General features: G+C 43.7%; 1 protein-coding gene across 1 annotated transcript in view; it reads right to left on the bottom strand.

Annotated features, from left to right (window-relative positions):
• The window catches only part of ASAP1 (ArfGAP with SH3 domain, ankyrin repeat and PH domain 1), a 311506-nt gene that overhangs the window by 97004 nt on the left and 193713 nt on the right, over positions 1-20789 (bottom strand). Inside the window, exons 4-6 of the mRNA XM_042780911.1 lie at positions 5487-5561; positions 4127-4176; positions 661-790 (exon numbers count right to left, since the gene is read on the bottom strand). Coding sequence (XP_042636845.1) covers positions 661-790; positions 4127-4176; positions 5487-5561 — 255 coding nt within the window. The remainder of the gene's footprint in view (positions 1-660; positions 791-4126; positions 4177-5486; positions 5562-20789) is intronic.

Here is a 20789-nt window from a genome sequence, read left to right as displayed (position 1 = left end):
GCACGAATTTCTGTTGACATCGTTCACTTCTTTTACACTTGTTTTACTGCAAGACAGTGTTCACAAGCAGGTAAAAGAACGGTGCCCATTTTAACATGTTCTGAAAACTTCAAAGGGAACTCATTAGCCAATCTCAGCGTCAGCACGGGTGGGTCTCTAGGTCCAGGAGCATTAGTGCTCAATGGGAAGCCAGTTTGAGAACCAGAGCTTTCGGTTTAAGGCACCATGCTTTGCACTGCATTTCTCTGGGAATTCAGACCTTTTAATGACTACTTACACTTTGAACTTTCATTCAGACTGGACACATGGACACACAGTTAGAAAACATGCTCTCAGCTTAAACCAGTAACACTTGATATTCACCAAGGTTACCCCTCATCAATCCCCACCCACCATGATCACTCACAAGCAACGTTCAGTTTCTCACCAAAGAATCCTGTTTTGGCTTAAAGAACCCCATAGGACCAAGGCTCAAAATATGAGACAACAGTGAAATGGCGGATCCCAAAAGGCTTGGAGAAAAATGGAAATTAGAATCCTTAAGCAACAGTCCTCTCCTCTAGTATCAAACACAGTCTGCTCTTCAGCAGGAAAACTGCTGACTAACAGGAGAAGCTCAGACTCAAACTCCAGGACGGCGATCAAAAGGCTCGTTCTTACTTCGCACATCTGCAGCTGAAAGAGGCGCCGCTCCTTCTCCATCTCCTCCGCAATCTCGGCTCCAGTTATCTCCGTGCGGATCATCCCGTGCTGCTTCGCATGCTCTCTTTTTTCCTTTTCTATTTTTGTACTAGAACGAACAGACACTGTCATTAGAAACAAACAAAAAACCACACTCATGTTTGTCCCGTAACAAGAAAGAAAAACGCACAAATCAACTGCCGCACAGTCAATCACAACTCGTGGAGACGCCCTGTGTGTTGGAACGGAACTGTGCTCCACAGGTTCTCAATGGCTGGTTTTCAGAACAGTCCGCAGAGCTGTTTATGAGGTGACTCTGGGTGCACCTGCATCTCTAACCTTTCGGGTGGTAGCAAGGAAGGCTTGCTTCAGTGTTTCCTAATCACTAAAGTTAAAAGACAAGAACACCTGGTGCTATCAGCCAGAAGTAAACATCTAAGTTCAGAGAGAACACACATCGTATGGATTTTGATTTAGGAAACTTCTGACATATAACTTTGATCTTACACTTGGATGGATTCACATAAATTCTCTTACATTTTGGTTGGCATGAGGGCAATTTGATGATTTCACTTTCTTGGATAAAGTACTTTATGATTACAGAGCATTAAAAAGTGGGAGATCTGACACATTTTTGATTATTGATAGATTATAAGACTTAGAATAATTTCAAGATAATTACACCCATCAGCCACTCCTCGGAAGGAAGACTAGGCAATCTACTTCCGTAGTGATACCACCTCGGAAACCCAAGGAGGGGTTGCTATGAGTCAGGTCCCACGCAACAGCACATAACAACAACAAAGCTATATAATGGGTCTTTCTGGGTATACATAAGAACTAGTTAAAAGTGATTTCCAATACTCCTTCAAGCTTGGGCTACTTCCAAATCCCAACAGCACATTTCAATCATTCAACCATTTGACAATGGACTATACAAAACAAAGACTGAAAAGATCCCACTGAATACCTTGGAATCCTATGTAAATGTTCTTTGGTGGAGAGAGGGGCCAGGAGGGACCCAAGGGAATAGAAGGCCAGCCCACAATAAGTATATAGCACTTGAGGCTATTACTTGGCTAAGAGAGTCCATACTCTGGTAATTAAGACCAGCAATTATAGCCCTCATTCTGAAAATTCATTTAACCTGAAAACAGACTTCTAATTTTAAAAACAGCCTGTAAAATTTCTAGCTGTGAATGCAAAGACTAATTGATTTAGCCTTCAGGTCTTCTTTTAAGAGGTGGTAATAGGGGAAACTAGACCGCAAGGAAAGCCAACAACCTTGCATTGATACAAACACAATGGAAAACTACTCTTCATTCCAATGGAAAATCCACCTCAAACCTAAGGAATGCTGGATCTAAAGCAAGTCTTTAATCATGATACCCAGCAGTCAAAGAGGACAAATGGCAGAGCTTTTACCAGAAAGAATAAACCTCAGCTTTTTCTCCACTGGAATGGGTAGGAAGAGGAGCAGGAGGCGACAGTCTAGAGCAGTACCAGGGGACAGGTACAGGTTAACAGCAGTAAGATTACTGCCATAACATGGTGACTTGACCACCTGTGTTTCTCTTCCTCCACTAATCCCAACAAAACAACAGTAAAGGCATAAAAAAGGCAGAAAGTCCCAAAGATGAGAAGAACTGGAGACCAAAAAAGGGATGAACAGTTTAGAAACTATTTGGAAGAGCAGGGCTGGAGAGGAGTAAAAGCAAGTGCGCACTCTGAACTCTGGGGCTCCTAGTCTCCTGTCTCACCCAGCTTCTAGAACACCGTCACAGATACTCACTACACGGGGGCTGAAGGGACAGTGACATCAGGGCTACTCCAAAACCATAAAGGAAAGCTCAGGGGTTGGCACACGCTGCTCACGCTAGGTGCTTCGCCCTGGAAGGCAAACTGTCAGCCACGGGGAGAACCCGAGGGGCAGAGGGAAACTTCCTAGAACGAAATGAAGTCCTCAGGGAGTGCAAACACTGCATCTCCGCAGTATGAACAAAAAACCACCACCGCCACCACAACGAAGGCAAAGCAACCTGACTGAGAAGAAGAGCCGTTAGAAATGTGACCATCAGAATAAAAAGTCAGCCGAGATGGGGCAAAAACATGACAATAACCTCAAATATGAACAAGACAAAGGGAACAGAACAGGAAAGAGCAAAAAGAAAATTATGAAAACAACCTAGAAGCCCAACAATATTATACAATGAAGAGTTCTGGAATGACAGAAAAGGTAGGCAGGTGGGGGGATGGCAGGGGATGAATTACAAGAAAAATTTCCAGGACTAAACACTGCAAACGGAAGGTCAATGCAGACACCAGAGCACATCAAGAAATATCAAAGAGCCTGTTATATAAAGAAGCGAAAACATTTTCTTACCAAAACTAGAAACAAACAAAACCCCTTCCCCCCAAAAAAGTCACCTACAAAGAGGTGGGGATCAGAAAGGGAGCCGATTTTTCATCAGCAACGAAATAAGGGATCGCGGAGCAATTCCTTCAATGTTTTAAGAGAAAATGACTATTAACCCTGGAGTTTATATTTAGCCAAATTCTCCTTTGACGTGGTGGTAGAACGGAAGTATTTTGGACATTCTGAGACCTGAAAATTCTACTTCCTTTACAGCTGGTTTCCTGGAATCTTCTGAAGGAAGTGTTCCACCAAAAGATGGGACTCAACCAGGAAAGAGAAGTAGAAGATCTAACAGAAAGAGAGAGAAGGGTAATCCCAGGATGAGAGATGTAACACTGATGCAGAGCCCCGACAGGAAGAAAGAAGGAATTGACAGCTAATATTAATGGCAACAGACACATAACCATTATAATGATCTGTATAATGTATTTTCTAAACAAATATTATTGACAAAAGAATCACATAAAATTAAGTAAGTGAAGAAATATGGCAATTATTCAGTTAAAAAAAAAAAAAAACTGAAACAATGGAAATTCAAATCACAGCATTCCAGCTGGCAATGAACACACCCATTCCTTACTTATCGACATGGTTAGGTACCAAGGACCAAGTCATTATGTGAACAGTGGTGTTACTCAAGGAGGAGGAGGAATATGCAGAGGTTGACTACGTCATTTACATAACTGTCAAATCACAGCATTACATAACTGCCAAGCCACTGAGAAGCACTGCCCAACCAACTTGACACATAACCCTAACCATCACAGGCAGCATTACTCTTGGACGTTAAGTGCAAAGTAATTGAAAAGTAGGTTTTTTACTATTGTTGTAAATGTGAAATGTCAGATAATGAGATCATCAACAAGTGAGGAACAGATTTATTTACACACTCATAAAAACATCAACACTGACCACTGATTTAGCCAGGCATTATAGTATTAACCATATTGGACAAAAGGGAGCAGAAAACGATGGGTAGTTGCACAACAGCTAAATCATGGCATCAGAAAGCAAAGTGAAAACACTTACAACTTCGTCTCATAATCTTTCCATGCTTTGTCAAACGGCTTCTTGAGATCCTAAGAAAAGAAAAAGAAATTGAAATTTTATTTACTTTTGCTTAAAGTTACTGAATAATTTTGAAATGTAGTAGTCCCCCTTTATCAACAAAGTTCTCATGTTCCACCAGCAGATTGCCTGAAATCACAGATAGTTTCAAATTATACAGGCATACCTTGAAGCTATTGCAGGGTTGGTTCCACACAAATGCCTAAAACAAATCATCGCAAAAAAGCAAGTCCCGTGAATTTTTTAGTTTCCCAGCGTGTATAATTCTGACTCACACCAGCTCTGTAGGACAGAGCGGACTGCTCCACAGGCTTTCCAAGGTTTTATGTCTTTACAGAAGCAGAATGCCACATCTTTTTTGCTTGTAGAGCGGCTGGTGGGTTCAACCACTGTGCCACCAAAGCTCCAACATGTTTACACTATATTAGTCTATTAAGTGTTCATTTGCATTATTAAAAAAATTTGAAATAGTGTGAGAATGACCAAAACGTGACACAGAGACACAAAGTGAGCACATGCTGTTAGAAAACTGGTGCTAACGGACTCGGTTGATGCAGGGTTGCCACAAACCTTTAATTTGTAAAAGTAACGCAGTATCTGCAAAGCGCAATAAAGCAAAATGCAATAAAATGAGGTATGCCTGTATATATTATCTCTTTTTCCTGTATATACATACAAACCCAGGGTGCCCTGGGCAGACAGTGTTAACCTGCTGGATGTCAGGGGGGTACAACCCAGCCTCTCACCCACGTGTCTTCCAAGCTTGCTCCTCATGGAGGAGGAGGTAGAAGACAGCTCTGGGATGGGGCAGCACGACAACAGATTCCATCGCACTACTCAGAACGGTGTGCAATTTAAGGATTTTCGGACAGCAGTTGACTGAAACCATGGAAACTGAAGCCGTGGATGGGGGGAGGGGCACTGTAACATCTTAACTAAAATGTTGCCATGCCTCCTGCACCATTTATTACCATGATAAACTGTGAGCAGTAGGAAGGGGCGCACTGCTCACCCCGCTGACGAAGCCCAGAGGTGCCGAGAAGTCAGCCCACAGCCAGAGGTCACCAGCAGCGGGCCAGACTCAGATTCAGACTGTGCCCCACCTGCCTAGCCTGCCACCAATGTTCCTGCAAGTGTTTGATCCTGTTCCTCTGCCAATTATGTGATGCAGCCCATCTTTCAATCGATCCTTTTCTAAGAGCCCTTTTTATGCTAAGAAGCTCAGAGTGCCTTTTAAATACAAGCACTACCATGATCTTAAAAGGAAAAAAAAAAATCAATTCTTCCAAGTTAAAGTGAAATACAATTTCTGAACACTTACTCCTTTGACTCCCTTTAAGTCTCCTTTTAACAAGGAATCCAAGGTGAAGATCACATTGTGGCTCAGACCCTGGAGCTGAAAAGCAAAGGAAAGGTTAGATGGGAGAAACTGTACAAGAACAACGAGACCAGCCAGTGCTGACTGCTGTGATCCACAGACGGAAGAAGTGCTGAGCTCAAATTGTGCTGTTGGCAACGAATACCGGATACAATGGGCTGCGAAAAGGACACACCAGTCAGTCTCAGAAGAGAACCAGAAGGCGCCTTAGGAGGGGGGATGGGGAAACTGGCTCTCCTACTTTGGATACATCATCAGGAAAAACCGATCAGTTGGTGGTAGAGGGTTACAGAAAATGAGGAACTTCTCCCTGAGACGGACCGACACAGTAACAATGGACCCAAACATACCAATGATAATGGCACTGAACCAGGGAATGTCTTGCTCTGTCGTATATGAGGTCGCTAAGAGTTGGCTCCAACCTGGTGACTGAGCGTTTCCCACCCACGAGGCTCTGCTTAGAGTGTTACACACATCATCTCACTTAACCCAATGGCCTGGGTCTCCCGGATTTTAAGATGGTACAGAAGATCATCCACACAGGGAGGGAGAGGGAGCTGCCAGCTAGCTGGAAAGAAGGGTTGCAAGGAAACCAAGGGGGAATATGGAGAAGTGTGAATGCCAGGGAGAGGGAGAGAGTGAGCAAAACAAGGACTGAGAAGAGTATAATATAGTTTGCATGTAAGGAGATCCTCAGTAACTTGGAGAAATCAGTTTTAGCATTGGGGAACCACACGGTAGAGACCTACGGGCAGCATCAGCTTACAGATGGAGAGGTTTAGGATCCTCTCACTTTAGAAATAATTTCATTCACATGTAGGTGTATTTGTTTGCCAGTCCACCCACCCCACTAACCATCCTTCCATCAATTGTTCACTGAGTACCCACCCTGTGCCATGCAAGATGTCGGGGATCAAGCAGGCAAAGATGGATAAAACATGGCTCCTGCCATGGGAGCAGTCACACTCTAGGGAGAGGCACCCAGGACACAACCAACTCTACCACCTTATGTGTTGCATAGAGGCAGAGTGGGACAGTGGTATAAAAAACTCTAAGACCCTCTCCAACACAGCCATAAAGTAGGGATATTAGAAGTGATCCTGAATGGCTATTGTGAAGACGGCATGAGTCAGTGTGTGTGACAAGGTCTAGCTTACTCCTGACACCCAGCATATACTTAAATAAATGCTTATTTTTACATCCTATGGGATGTTAAGTATGGATACTGCACTGAGGGAGCACAGAGGGGCAGGGAACAGGAAAACCCTTCCTTTTTGGCTCTTACCTTCTCCTTAGCCCCCTCCTGTAGTTCTCATCCTGGGCTTGTTCAGAGTCATTCTACCTCTTTACCACCAACTCATTTTACACACAAGGAAAGTTCCCCAGTGCATGCCACCAGAAGGCTACGGTTAGCAGCAACCAATTTTTTCTTTCTTATTTCAAAGACAAAGAGCTTCCTACCAAGACCACTTTGTCACTGTGATTTCACCACTATTCACAGAGAGAACCTACCTGGCTGGCAGGTCCCTGGCAGTGAGGGTCACAGAGTCTGCATTCTGCTAGGGCCTATGTTCTTTGGATAGAAGTGGACAAATCTTAGATACTGTAACAGTCTGTGACCCTCCAAAGGGCCACAGCACATAAACTGATACACAGCATATCTGTGGTATTACAGTTTCACTGGGAGGGGTGATGAGGAAAAAAATAGTAGGAAAAAGAAAAGGTTCAGGGTAGGGGAGAGAGAGGTATGTGGGTAACAATGGGAGGGGGGTTGAAAAACACTCATCTAGGGAGTCAGAAAGGAACAGCCACACAACGGCTGCAATGATGGGCTCAGGCGTAGCAGGGACTGCGAGGCTGTGCAGGACCAGGCAGTGTTCCGCGCTGCTGCAGGTAGGGTCATCGAGTAGGACCCAACTCAACAGCACCACCACCACCAACAGGGAGTGAGAAGCTCCTGGGTAGGACAAATGGTGGACACACACAGCTGCTAAAGAAACGGCTGAAGGTTCAAATCCACCCAGAGGTGCCCTGGAAAAAAGGGCAGGTAATCTACTTGCAGAAAACACCAGCCACTGAAAACCCCGTGGAGCACAGTTCTACTGACACACACGGGGTTGCCAGGGGTAGGAGTCTACTCAAGGAAAGCTGGTAGTGGGAGGATGTGAGGGGGGATAAAACGATGACTCAGACTCATCTCCATCCTTACAAACAGCTGGAATAATAACTTTGTTCTGTGTCTTCAACAATTCCTGGGATTCAAATCTCCCAACAGTCCCTTATCCTGCGGGTCTTAGAAAGTTTGTGTGGATCCTCGATAAGTGAGGGAGGGGCCCAACCTAACTTCCACTAATCAAGCCAATCTCTACCACCCTTTCTCTGTTTGTGGACACCCCTGCCTTGCTTTTCTTCAAAGCCCTTACCACCCCAATCCCCCTACACACACATACACACACACACACACACTTAGAAATCCCACCACTCATCTGTCAGTTTGTCATATTGTGGTGGCTTGCGTGTTGCCATGAGGCTGGAGGCTATGCCACCAGTATTTCAAACACCAGCAGAGTCACCCGTGATGGACAGGTTTCAGTGGAGCTTCCAGACTAAAACAGACTCTGAAAAAGGAAGGGGCCATCCACTTCTCAAAGAATTGGCCAGTGAAAACCTTATGAATAGCAGTGAAACAATGTCTGATATGTTACTGGAAAACTTTACGAATAGCCCTGAAACAATGACCGATGTAGTGCTGAAGATGAGCCCCTCAGGTCGGAAGGCACTCAAAATACAACTGGGGAAGAGCTGCCTCCTCAGAGTAGAGCCGACCTTAATGATGTGGATGGAGTAAAGCTTTCGAGACCTCCATTTGCTACTGGAGCATGACTCAAGATGGGAAGAACAGCTGCAAACAGCCATTAATAATCAGAATGTGGAATGTATGAAGTATGAGCATAGGAAAATTGGAACATATGAAAAATGAAATGGAACACATAAAGATTGATATCCTAGGGTCCTTCTGGTGGCGTAGTGCCGAAGGCATTTGACTGCTAATCAGAAGGCTGGCGTTTCTAACCCACCATCCACTCCTTGGAAGGAAGACTGGGCAATCTACTTCCATAGAGATACTGTCTTGGAAAACCCAAGGAGGGGTCACTATGAGTTAGAATCGACTTGATGGCAGTGAGTTTGGTTTTTGGTGTTTTTTAGTGAGCTGAAATGGACTGGTATTGGCCATTTTGAATTAGACAATCATATGATCTACTATTCTGGGAATGACAAATTAAAGAGGAATGGCAAGGCATTCATCATCACAAAGAATGTCTTAAGATCTGCCCTGAAGTACAATGCTACCAGTGATAGGTAAAATCCATACGCCTGCAAGGAAGACCAGTTAATACTATTATTCAAATCTACACACCAACTACTAAGATAATCACAAGGAAACTGAAGATTTTTACCAACTTCTGAAGTCTTAAATTGACCAAACATGCAATCAAGAAGTATTGATTATTACTGGTGATTGGAATGAGAAAGCTGGAAACAAAGAAGAATCACTGACAGGTGGAAAATACGTCCTTGGTGAGAAAAATGATGCCACAGATCACATGATAGAATTTTGCAAGACCAACAACTTATTTATTGCAAATACTTTTTTTCAACCACATAAATGGCAGGTATAGAGATGGACCTTGCCAGACAGAATACATAGGAATCAGATTGATGACATCTGGGAAAGAGATGATGGAGAAGCTCACTATCTTCTGCCAAAACAAGGCCAGAAGCTGACTGTGGAACAGACCATCAATTGCTTATATGCAAATTCAAGCTGAAGCTGAAGACAATTCAAACAAATCCATGAGAGCCAAAATATGACCTTGATTACATCCCACATGAATTTAGAGACCATGAGAAGAATAGATTTGACGCATTGAACACCAACAAGTGAAAACCACAGGAATTGTGGGATGACATTAAGACCATCATACATGAAGAAAGCAAAAGGTCATTATAAAGATGGGAAAGGAAGAAAAGACCAAAATGGGTGTCAGAACAAACTCTGAAACTTTCTCTTGAATGGAGAGTAGCTAAAGCAAATGGAAAAAATGACAAGATAAAAAAGAGCTAACAAAAGATTTCAAAGGGCACCTTGAGAAGATAAAGTCAGTTATTATAATGAAATGTGCACAGACCTGGGAGCTGGAGCTAGAAAACCAAAAGGGAACAACATATTCGCATTTCTCAAGCTGAAAGAACTGAAGAAAAGAACTGAAGAAAAATTCTATGGGCAAAATATTGAAAAATGCAGGGAGCACCAAAAGAAGATGGAAGAAATACAAAGTCAATGTACTAAAAAGAACTGGTTGATGTTCAACTATTTCAGGAGGTAGCATATGATCAAGAACCAAAGGTAATGAAGGAAAAAGTCGAAGCTGCACTGAAGGAACTGACAAAAAACAAGGCTCCAGGAATTGACACAATACCCACTGAGATGTTTCAACAAGTGGATGTTGCACTAGAAGCACTTACTCATCTGTGCCAAGAAGTTTAGAAGACGGCTACCTGGTCAACTGACTGGAAAGGATTCATATCTGTATCCATTCCAAAGAAAGGGGATCCAGCAGAATGTGGAAATTATCAAACAATATCATTAATTTAACACGAAAGTAAAATCTTGCTGATCTATTGAAGATCTTGGATTTGAGCTGCCAACCCTCTGGTTAGCAGTAAGATGCCTTTAGGCACTATGCCACCAGACCTCCTTAGAACTTAGAGTAGGCAAACAATAAATATTTGTAGAATGAAGGAAATACAGAATCATGTGTGTGTGAAAAAGTTCTTCTCCATAGAACTGTTTAACCGATGGAGAGTCAGTGGCCATCAGTAGGGGCATGGCTAAATAAAATATGGCCTTTCTGGACAATGACCATAAAAGTGAGGAAGCTGTCTATATGCCTCAATTTGCAGCTATCCCCTCGACATACTGCTAATGTGATAAAAGCAAGGTGTGAAACACCTTGGGAATAAAGATTGGTGAGAAAAGGGGGAGAAAACCCACATGTCTGTGTTTAAATCAAGGAGCCTGATGGCACAATGGTTAAAATGCTCAACTACTAACCAAAAAGTCAGCAGTTCAAACCCACCAGGGGCTGGCTCTGGGAGCAAGACCTGGAGATCTGCTCACGTAAAGATTTCTGCCTAGTAAGCCCCATGGGGCAGTTCTACTCTGTCCTATGGGGTCACTGTGAATTGTAATCAACTTGGTGGCACACAGCATGCTTACATTATTTCTGAAAGAACACACAGTCACAGAACCTGCTGCTAGTGGTTCCCCCTGGGGAGGAAAAGTGGGTGGCAAGGAGACAGGGTGATAACAGACTTTTCATTGCACACCTTTTTGCATGTTTTCAGATTTTTAAAACATGCAATATACTGTTCATTCCAAAAGTAAAAATTTAGAAAATATGAAGAGTAATTATGAACCTTTTAAAATTTTCATCCTAAATGATGTTTTCCATCAATGCCTCAAATCCTTTTGTGAAATGAAGAAATAAAAATAAATGTTCTATTATAATAACAAAAACAAAAGAATTCCCAAACTCTGTGGTTAGTAATGAACTTAGTCCCTCAAAAGCCATGTACTGACCACCCAGTGGCTACATCCTGACCTTTGAATGACATCATGGTGGTCAGGGCCACCAGTTGGGTGGGGATGGGCTGCAGACATACTGACAGAAAACCCCGAGAATGAAGAATCTCTGTGGTTATCCACACACGTCCTGGGGGAGCTGGTCAGAAACCAGGGTGGCAAAGCACTGTGTACTATGAATTCCAGTCTTCCCAGCAATGAGCCCATGAAACAGCCACAGGAAAAAATTTAAAGTTTACCAATGCTTCCCAAATTATCCAGGGCAAAGTAGGTTAATTTAAAAAAACTTCAGAAGAGACTGTTTTAAGTGAAAATGACTAGCAATGACCTGAGTATTATTACTACAAAGATACAGAGAGCAGCTGGGCGAAAGCAGCCAGGCCTCAGGAGAAAACCTGCAGGACACACGTGCCGAGGGCAACAGCGTCCTTCCGTGTATCTTAACACAGAGAGAAAGGCTCTTCTCCCAGGTCTGTGAGAGCACTGCCCTGTGTGTGACAGCCATGAGTCATATGACTTCACAGTTGTGAGATGCTCTGATTTTCCTGGTTTATTTTCCCCCCTTTCTTTCCTCCTTCTTTAGTTTTCGGGAATCCTTTTGTGGCTCCAGCAAGAGTTTTTTTTTTTTTTTTTTAAAAAAAAAACAAAAACAGTGAATGTGTGTAATAAAGGGCTCTCCAGGGGCAGTGGCTGCGTGGCCAACGGAACACATGAACGATGTGGGTGGAGACACTTCCCGTGTCACTTCGTCAATAATGGATTTTCTAAAAAGCCTTTCAACTCTATCGTGTGATTATTTCACATTAATTTTACTAAAACTCTACTGATTACTCCATTTCTATTTATTCAGCTTCCATCCTACTTCCTCTCTTTTAATGACAGTTAAATGAACACAAGTTCTTCTCATGATTCAGGTCTACAACAAGGTCAAGGGCATGTCTTGAAAAGTGTACCTATCTGATTATACAATCAACACATCCAAAATGCTTTCCCTACCAGATCTTTACGACGTCATCTTTCTCACAAAACGGACACTCCCCCTGCCAGTACACACATCAAGCCCAATCAGAAATGTGGAATAAATCAGAGGGAAGGCTGAAGTTTATCCATTCTTTGCGTAAAAGGAACTTGCTTAAATAAACAGAATATGATTAATATTGGCTTTGATAAAAATAATCCCCAATTTCTTAGACACTGCCAGAAACTATACCATGAGCTCCCACAATTCCAGGCACCGGGGATGACCGCATGGACAGGTTTCCTCTGCGAACACAAGTGCACACATCTTCAACCCTGATTTTTTTTTTTTTTTTTCAAACTCCTTTATAGATTTACCACAAAGGGAAATTACTGTGTTCATTTATCACCTGACTTTGATCAGTGGGCTGTATGCTTTTTAAAGGGAAGGCCCTTAGTTGCCTCTTTTGCTTGCTACTTGCTAGACCCAAAGCAGGAGTCAGGAAGCAGCTGAGGTCCACCCACACTGCGCTGGAATTTCTGGCCTGCCCGTATGTTAGCCAACTAGGTCCCAAGCCCCTGAGGGCACAGAGACCTGTCTCAGGGGCCTCTAGGTGCCTGTATGGCGAGTGCCCTCCAAGATGGCCACGTGCCTGTTTCCTTGAGACAGAGAAGCAGCACTGCTTTACCAATGGTACTTCCATGACACCTACACGCACACAGGTCATGCTAATTAACGACGACATGATCCGCTTGCTTTGTTGTCGTGCATTAATTCTGACAGTCTCTCTCCACGGCCCACTGAGTTCCCCCTCACTCCTTCCCCTGTGCCAAACCGTTTCTGTGAAAGCACGGCTAATGCAAATCTGCTGACTTGCTCAACACACTGGAAAATCCAATTAAAATAATGAGCCAGCTCTCAGCAGTTAAGTCAGTGACTCCCTGTAGAAATGAGGTATTCTGTCTAATGCTGTTAACGCCTTCATGCCCTAGAGAGTTATTTACTGCCCAGAAGTGACTATTTAAAACTGGTGCCATTAGCCCTGATGATACAGAGTAGGCACATGGCCAACGCATCACTCTGGCCTGGGTGACTTTGGGCAAATGGCTCCACCTTGCTGACTGTGTCCCAGCCCCTCCTTAACCACGACCACCTGGCTGTGAGTGGACACAGGATGCCTGACATCTGCCATGCCACCATCTCCTGCCAGGCCACGGAGCTTTGACACCCACTGGTTCATTTGAGGCTACTGATAACCCTACAAGGTGTTATGTAACTTGCTCAATGGCACACAGCTAGTTAAGCGGAAGGGTCAAACCACAAACCAGATCTGACTCCAAAGTCAGTGAACTATATACAGCACTCTGGTAGCATACTGCCTAAGGTACCTGACCACTAACCAGAAGGATGATGGTTCAAAACCACCAGCCACTCCTTGGAAGGAAGATTGGGCAATCTACTTCCATAGTGATATCGCCTCAGAAACCCAAGAGGGGTTGCTATGAGTCGAATCTGACTCAATAGCAGTGAGTTTGATGCATTTCAGATATCAGAAAGTTCTGAAAACAATTACATACCATATGCATGCAATGAACAATTACTGTCAGCCATTACTGACCTATTAAACCAAGCCTTATCTTATCTGGATACATATGCATTAAAGGGAAACAAAGACAATTTGCTCACAAGTTGAGGGCTCTTACAAATCCAAGACAGGTGAGCCTGAGTTCACTGTTCCCATCTCCCCAAGGCTCAGGGGTTGGGGCTACTCGGCCAGCACAGCTGCCCAACTGTCCAGCACTCACATGGTCCAAAGCAACACGGTCAGGCAGGTGACATACACTTAGCTGGGTGTGTGCTCGGGCAGGTCACTTAAACTTTTAGAGACTTGGTCTCTAAAAGAAGGAATGCTGTTAACGCCATCATGGCCTAGAGAGTTATTTACTGCCCTGAAGTGACTAAAACTGGTGCATTAGCCCTGATGACACAGAGTAGGCAGGCCAACTCCAGAGAGACTGGTCAATGGATTAAATGAGATGTAGTCACTAGGTGAGCTCTGGTAGCATAGTGGCTAAGACAGTTGCCTGCTAACCAGACAGCTGGCGATTCAAACCCACCAGCCACTCCTCGGAAGGAAGGTTGGGCAATCCTACTCCTGTAGTGATACTGCCTCGGAAACCCAAGGAGGGGTCACTATGAGTCGGGTTTGACTCGACGGCACATAACAACATAACAACAACAAGAGTCACTAGGTGGGAATACAACACAGGCTTGTAATGAAACGTGGCTAGGGCTTCTTCAAAGGGTTCCTTCTAGCTCAGCAGCAGGGGTGAAGGAAGGACAATGAGAGCATCTGGGCTCTGGAAGTGGTATTCTGTGGGAGGAAGGGCTCTCAAAGGCCGTTCTCTCCATTCACAAATCTCAGAAGTTGTCACTTGTTTTCCTACCTCATTCTGCAAGACAGTGTTAGCTAACATACCCACCATGCCGTGTTCTAATCTAGGCAGAGCAGCCGGAATTGGACTGTTTATTAAAATGATGGAAGGTACCAAGTGCTTAACAGGTTACCTGAAGTTAACTGCTCATGATGACTCTGCAAGGGGAGTCAGTCTCAACTGATTCAGGAGCAAACAGGCTCAGAGAGGTTAAGGAACTTGCCCAGGCCAAACAGTGAGGAAAGTAATTAAGCACTTTTCTGATTCCAAAGGCCATGCTCATTTTCTCTATCTTGTGCTCTTAGAGTAATTTTTTTTTTAAAGTAGTATTTTACTGTATTTTTGGTGAAAGCATACACAGCCTAAGAGGTTTAATTTCTACATATACTGTTCAGTGACACTGGTTATATCCTTCACATTGTGTCAAGATTCTCATTATTTCCATTCTAGTTGTTCCATTCCCATTAACCTAGTCTAACTGCCCCCAACCTATTTATCTTAGTTACCAAGTGCTGCTATAATAGAAATACCACAAGTGGATAGTTTTACCAACCTAATGCCATCAAGCAGATTCCAACTCACAGGGACCTTACAGGACAGAGAAGAACTGCCTCATAGGGTTTCCAAGGCTGTCAATCTCTACAGAAGCAGACTGCCTCATCTTTCACCTGTGCTGCTGGTGGGTTTAACCAGCAGCTTTGACCACTATGCCACCAGAAATCCTTTGTGGATGGCTTTAACAAACAGAAATTTAATCTCTCACAGTTTGGAGACTAGAAATACGAATGCAGGGCATCAGGTCTAGGGAACGGCTTTCTCTGTTGGCTCTGACAGAAGGCCCGGGATTCCTCAGAGATCTCCATGTGTCTTGGCATCATTCAGCTCCTGGGTCTAGAAGGTTCTCAGTGCAAGGACCCTGGGTCCAAAGGACACACTCCACTCCCAGCTCTTCTTTCTTGGTGGTACTTTCTCTTTCTGCTTGATCCTGTCTCCTTTTATCACTTGTGAAATAAAAGGTGATGCAGGACACACCCCAGGAAAATGCCTCTTCTATCAGGGCTGTGACCTGAGTAAGGGCGGTACATCCCACATAATTCTGACACAACAAACATTAATTTAATCCTCATTAACATAACCAAATTCTACCTCATTAACACATGTCAGGATTTACAACATATCATAAATGGAGGATCATTACATCAGATCATATCAAAACAAACCAACATCACTGCCACTGAGTCGATTCTGACTCACAGTGACCCCCACTGGGTTTCTAAGGCAGTAAATCTTTATGGAAGGAGATTGTTCCACCTTCCTTCCAAGGAGTGGCTAGTGGGTTTGAACCACCAACCTTTTAGTTAGCAGTCAAATGCCTTAGGCACTGCACTACCAGAGCTCCTTGATCACATCATAGAGGATAATTGTATCATTACATAACTGTCAAATTACATCATTATATAACTGCCAAACCATTGAGAATCATGGCCCGGCCAAGTTGTCGCCTATTTTTGGAGGATGCATTCAATCCAAGACACTTCTCATCTGTGTTTTCGACTAACTTCTGATCATTGGGTCTCATAGAGATGATCTTTTTAAAGGAAAAAAAAAAAAAAAAAGAAAGTACAGTACTCCAAGATGATATTCTATATAAGCTGACCTAGTGTTTAACTAAAAGATGACTTCAAGGAATAGTTTTGGTTCAAAGTTTAAAGAGTATCTCAAGGCAGCAGTCTCAGGGATTCCTCCAGTCTCAATGGATTTGTTAAGAACTCGAAGCTCTGTTTCGTATTTTTCTCCTTTCCTATCAGAATCCATCTACTGTGGCCCTGATCGGAAAGTTCAGTGGTAGTTAGAATGATCTTTTAAAGTGATTATCCGATCATATCATTTCTGCTGTTCAAAACCCACCAATGGCTTCCCACTGAACTGGATTCCAATCCAGTCTTCCAGTTCAGGCCAGGCCCTGCGCCAAGCTGTCTGAAGGCCCTCTATCAGTCCCGCTACACTTCCATCATGCCAGCCTTCTTAAACCATGGAGCTCTCTCTTCCTTAACATCATCTGTCTGGAACATTCTTCCTCTGGCTATCTGCAAAGAGCCTTCCAGAGTCTCAGAATCACCTCCCCAGTGTGGCCTTGACCACTCCAAATAGACTCTTCTCCCTAAACTATTAATCTCAACCAGTGGCACAATATGCTCACTTCCGTATTTTACGATCCCTTGCTTGTTTCTTTACAGTCTAGAGCAGAGCTTCTTGAAGGCTGGGCTATGATTATTTTGCCTACCACTTTGCTACATCAAGCCCCTAGCACAGTGTAGACACTGTGTTGGAAACACTATGTAAAATGTTTATTAACTGCATAAATGGATGCACAAGCAAATCTCTCTTCCGTTCAGGACAGCTGTCTGAGACCCACAGTGCTAGAGAGTCTCAACCAGTCTTGGTCATCCTAGAGCACTCAGCACCATGAGAGGGTGGGCAAGGTAAGAGTCAGGAGAGAGAACGCAGAGTTAGAGCTGATCCTAGGCTACAGCTGGGGTGACAGACCAAGGGTAACCTCCATTCACTAGCTGTCAGGCTATGTCTGCTGACTGGGGTGGGGGGAGTGGAGGGAGGAGACCTGCCCTAGATGTGAAAAAGCCTTTGGCTGTGTGAGTCTGATCACTTCACCACCAGGGAGTCCAAGGTCTCTAACTAGCTGCTGTGGCATCGATTCCGACTGGTGGAGACCCCTTGTACTTCAGAGCAGGGCCACTTCACAGAATTTCCCTGGCTGTGACCATTCAAAAGCAGACTGTCAGGCCTTTCTTTCTAAGGTGCCTCTAAAACAAACCAAACCAAACTCACTGCCTCTGGGTGGGTCCAAACTGCCAACCTTAGCATAAGCAGCTGAGCATTCAACAGTCCGTACCATCCAGGGATTCCGCAATGTCGCTAAAATATCTGTCAGTTATAATATCCTCAGAGCTTAAAATCCGCTACTGAGATATAGTTTAACACAGCTGAAAAAAACTACAACCAGTGAAACAGTCACAGGGAGACAAGCTCTGCCCTCCACCCAACAAAGTGCCAAATGAAACCAAGAACTAAACAATTCTACAGCAAAGAAGGAGAGTCCGAAAGGTCAATTCGTAATCCCCATCCAAATCCTGAATTTTTCAGGTGTCATCCATAACATCCAATCAACTTAGGGCCTCTAAATGTAACCTTCTGAAAAACCATGAAGCATCTCAGGAAGATGAGCTTCTTCCATCAACCAGGGCAAGGAACGACCAGGACGACCAGGACCTTGGGCTCCAGGCAGCTTTTCCCCATTTCCTAACTGACTCTTGAACAATAGTGAAGGAAGGGGAAAGGCAAGCATTGGAACCTTTTTAAGCAGATAACCATGGGCATATTCAGAGATTTCAAATGATGCTCCCAACTATTGTTTTAAAAGTGAATGAAACGACACAGTGGCTATTCAAAATAGGCCATCAGATAAGTAAACTATGGTGCAAACGTAAAAGCCCCTTCTATACAGCTGTTAACACCAAAGAAGTAAACCAAAACAAAACAAAGGTCAAACTTATCGCCGGAGAACTGATTCTGACCTATACCATCTCTTTATGTCCGAGCAGAACCACCCCAACAGGGTTTCTAAGGCTGTAATCTCTAGAAGCAGACTGCCACATCCTTCTCTCCCAGTGGCTAGTGGGTTCGAGCTGCTGACCTATCACTTGGCAGCCAAATGTTTTATCCACTGAGCCTGCAGAGCCCTCCTAGGGACTGCCACTGGCAATGGAGGAGAGGCCCCAGGGTGCCAGCCCGCCTCAACCTGGGCAGCTCTCCATTAGTGGGTCATGTGCTCCCACTGGAAAACATTCTTTGGCTACAAAAACTTTTGAAAACTATTCTTCTAGAAGATTGTACAAAAAAGAAAAAAATTTATAGATATATTTCACTGTCGTAGAGTCGATTCAACTCATAGTGACCCCTCCTTGGGTTTCCAAGGCAGTATCTCTACAGAAGTAGATTGCCCAACTTTCCTTCTGAGGAGTGGATGGCTGGTGGGTTTGAACCACCAGCTTTCCGGTTAGCACTCAAACGCCTTAGGCACTATGCCACCAGAGCTACAGCGAAGTGAAAAACCAGTCACATACCAGCAGCACTCACTACATCATAAACTCAGTATTATTAAAAAATTATATGACTAAAAAAAAGTGTGAAGAAAAAAAGATGTACTGTAAGTAGCAAAAAAAAGGATTAGAATATACAGACATACATATATACACATATATATATAAAATGTAAAACCAAACCCACTGCCGTCGGGTCAACTCTGACTCACAGCAGCCCCACTGGGTTTCCGAGGCTGTAAATCTTTACGGAAGGAGATTGCCTCGCTGTCCTCCTGCAGAGCAGCTGATGGGCTAGCATCCCAATGCCTCATCTACTCCACCACCGAGCTCCCACTCAATAGTAGGTTACCGGTAATTTTTATTTTCCCCTGTATTTCCTAAGTTCTAAAAAATGAACCGGTATTTTTATACTGAGAACACTGTGAAAAAGAAGTGTGACATAGAAACGGGGGGCCAGATAGCCTGCACCTGTTTCTCATTCAGCTTCCCTCTTGATTGTTTACTAGCACAGGACATAAACGAGAGTAAAAATGATCAATTGCACACTGAATTAGGAGGAAGAAAATCACAGTTTTTCTGTGACAGCACTGAGCTCTGGCTCTCTGTCCAGAACAAGAAGCCTTTGACTAGTGGGTCTCAAAGTGTTCCTGGACCCTTAGTGCCAGCATCACCTGCACACTTGTTAAATGTGCAAATTCCTGGGCCCCACCCCAGGTCTAATTTATGAGAAATGTGAGGGGGCGGGGATGGACAGAGGCCACAATCCATTTTATCAAGCTCTCTAGGTGAACTGCATGTACGGTCCAGTTGGGTACCACTGCCTTGAAAGAAGGGTTGCCCGAGTATTAGAAAAATCCAAGTCCCTTTAGAGATGGGAAGACCAAATCAGAGTGGCCATCACTCGTCTAAAGCCTAAGGCTTCAATACTGTGAAGACGACAGAGCTGAGGGCATGGGATGGGCAGATGGCCCTGCGCAGCCGGCAAAGAGCCAAGGAGAGAAGCACGCACCAAACTTCACCAGTGTGCTGCAGACCCCTGGAAAGGAAAAGACCGAAAAGGACAGTTTTACAGAAAAAAACAGGCAGGTGTGGGAGTATCACATAATTTGAGAATTCCTTAACTTAAAAGAATTCAATTCTACTTTGTCTAATTCAGTTTAAGTAAATGGTGTGTAGACTTAGCATCACGTCCTACATCAACACTGAAAACAAAAGCACTATTTTCCTTTGCATCATGTCCAGCATCTGATTTCATGTGAGGATAATTACATGGAAAGGGGGGTGAGTAGCCAAGGGAAAAACCCTATATAGCTAGGCCCCAACTTGGAAAGACATCCTGGCTCTAAGGATTTCTTTATTGTGCTTGAAATGATCATCACTTAGCTCACGATCAGCTTTCAGACTTTTAATTGCATTTCCATGCATATCATCTATGATTTGCTATGTTTAAACTAGAAGAAAGCCATCCTGTAAGTTCCACCAAAACACATTTTCTGTGTTTCACTGAACATCTTTATCACACGGTATGTAAGTGTTGGGCAGCAACTAACTTTGACTCAGTACTTTCCTAACCCAAGTTAAAATCCAGTAAGTACATATAAGCACACAGGGTATGCCAGGAACACAATAATGCCTCATAGTAGACACTGCTGTCTCCACTTAATGGATAAAGAATCAGTGACCTCTGCAGCTCTCTCGTCTGGACGATCCCACCCTGTCTGTGTGGCATGTGTCTTCACGTTTAAAGCCTCCTTTCACAGGATCCTCACTGAAAATGTCAGAACTCAAAGACTTCATCTAAAGGGTGGCTAGGATATCCAGCATCTGCTGGTTGCTGTACTTGAAGACTGCCCTTGCAGAAACGAAATCTTCTTAGACTTTAGACCTGTGATACCTACCTACTGCTGCCAGAAAGATAAAATAAAGACCAGCACATAACTGTACCTTCTAGCTTTCACTGCTGAAGAACATAGTATGTCCTTTGGAACAATTATAGAGGTTTATTTGGGCAAACAGTTAAGCACCAGCTGAATGCTAAACAAGAGAAGTTTTGCTACATGTGGGCAACCATAAGCAGGAAGTACT

Source organism: Orycteropus afer, unplaced genomic scaffold (genome assembly GCF_000298275.1).
Source record: "Orycteropus afer afer isolate SDZICR_OR568_19922 unplaced genomic scaffold, OryAfe1.0 scaffold00069, whole genome shotgun sequence".
NCBI classification, from domain to species: domain Eukaryota; kingdom Metazoa; phylum Chordata; class Mammalia; order Tubulidentata; family Orycteropodidae; genus Orycteropus; species Orycteropus afer.
The sequence above is the reverse complement of the archived record's forward strand: the minus strand, read 5'-3'. Positions and strand labels throughout refer to the sequence as shown.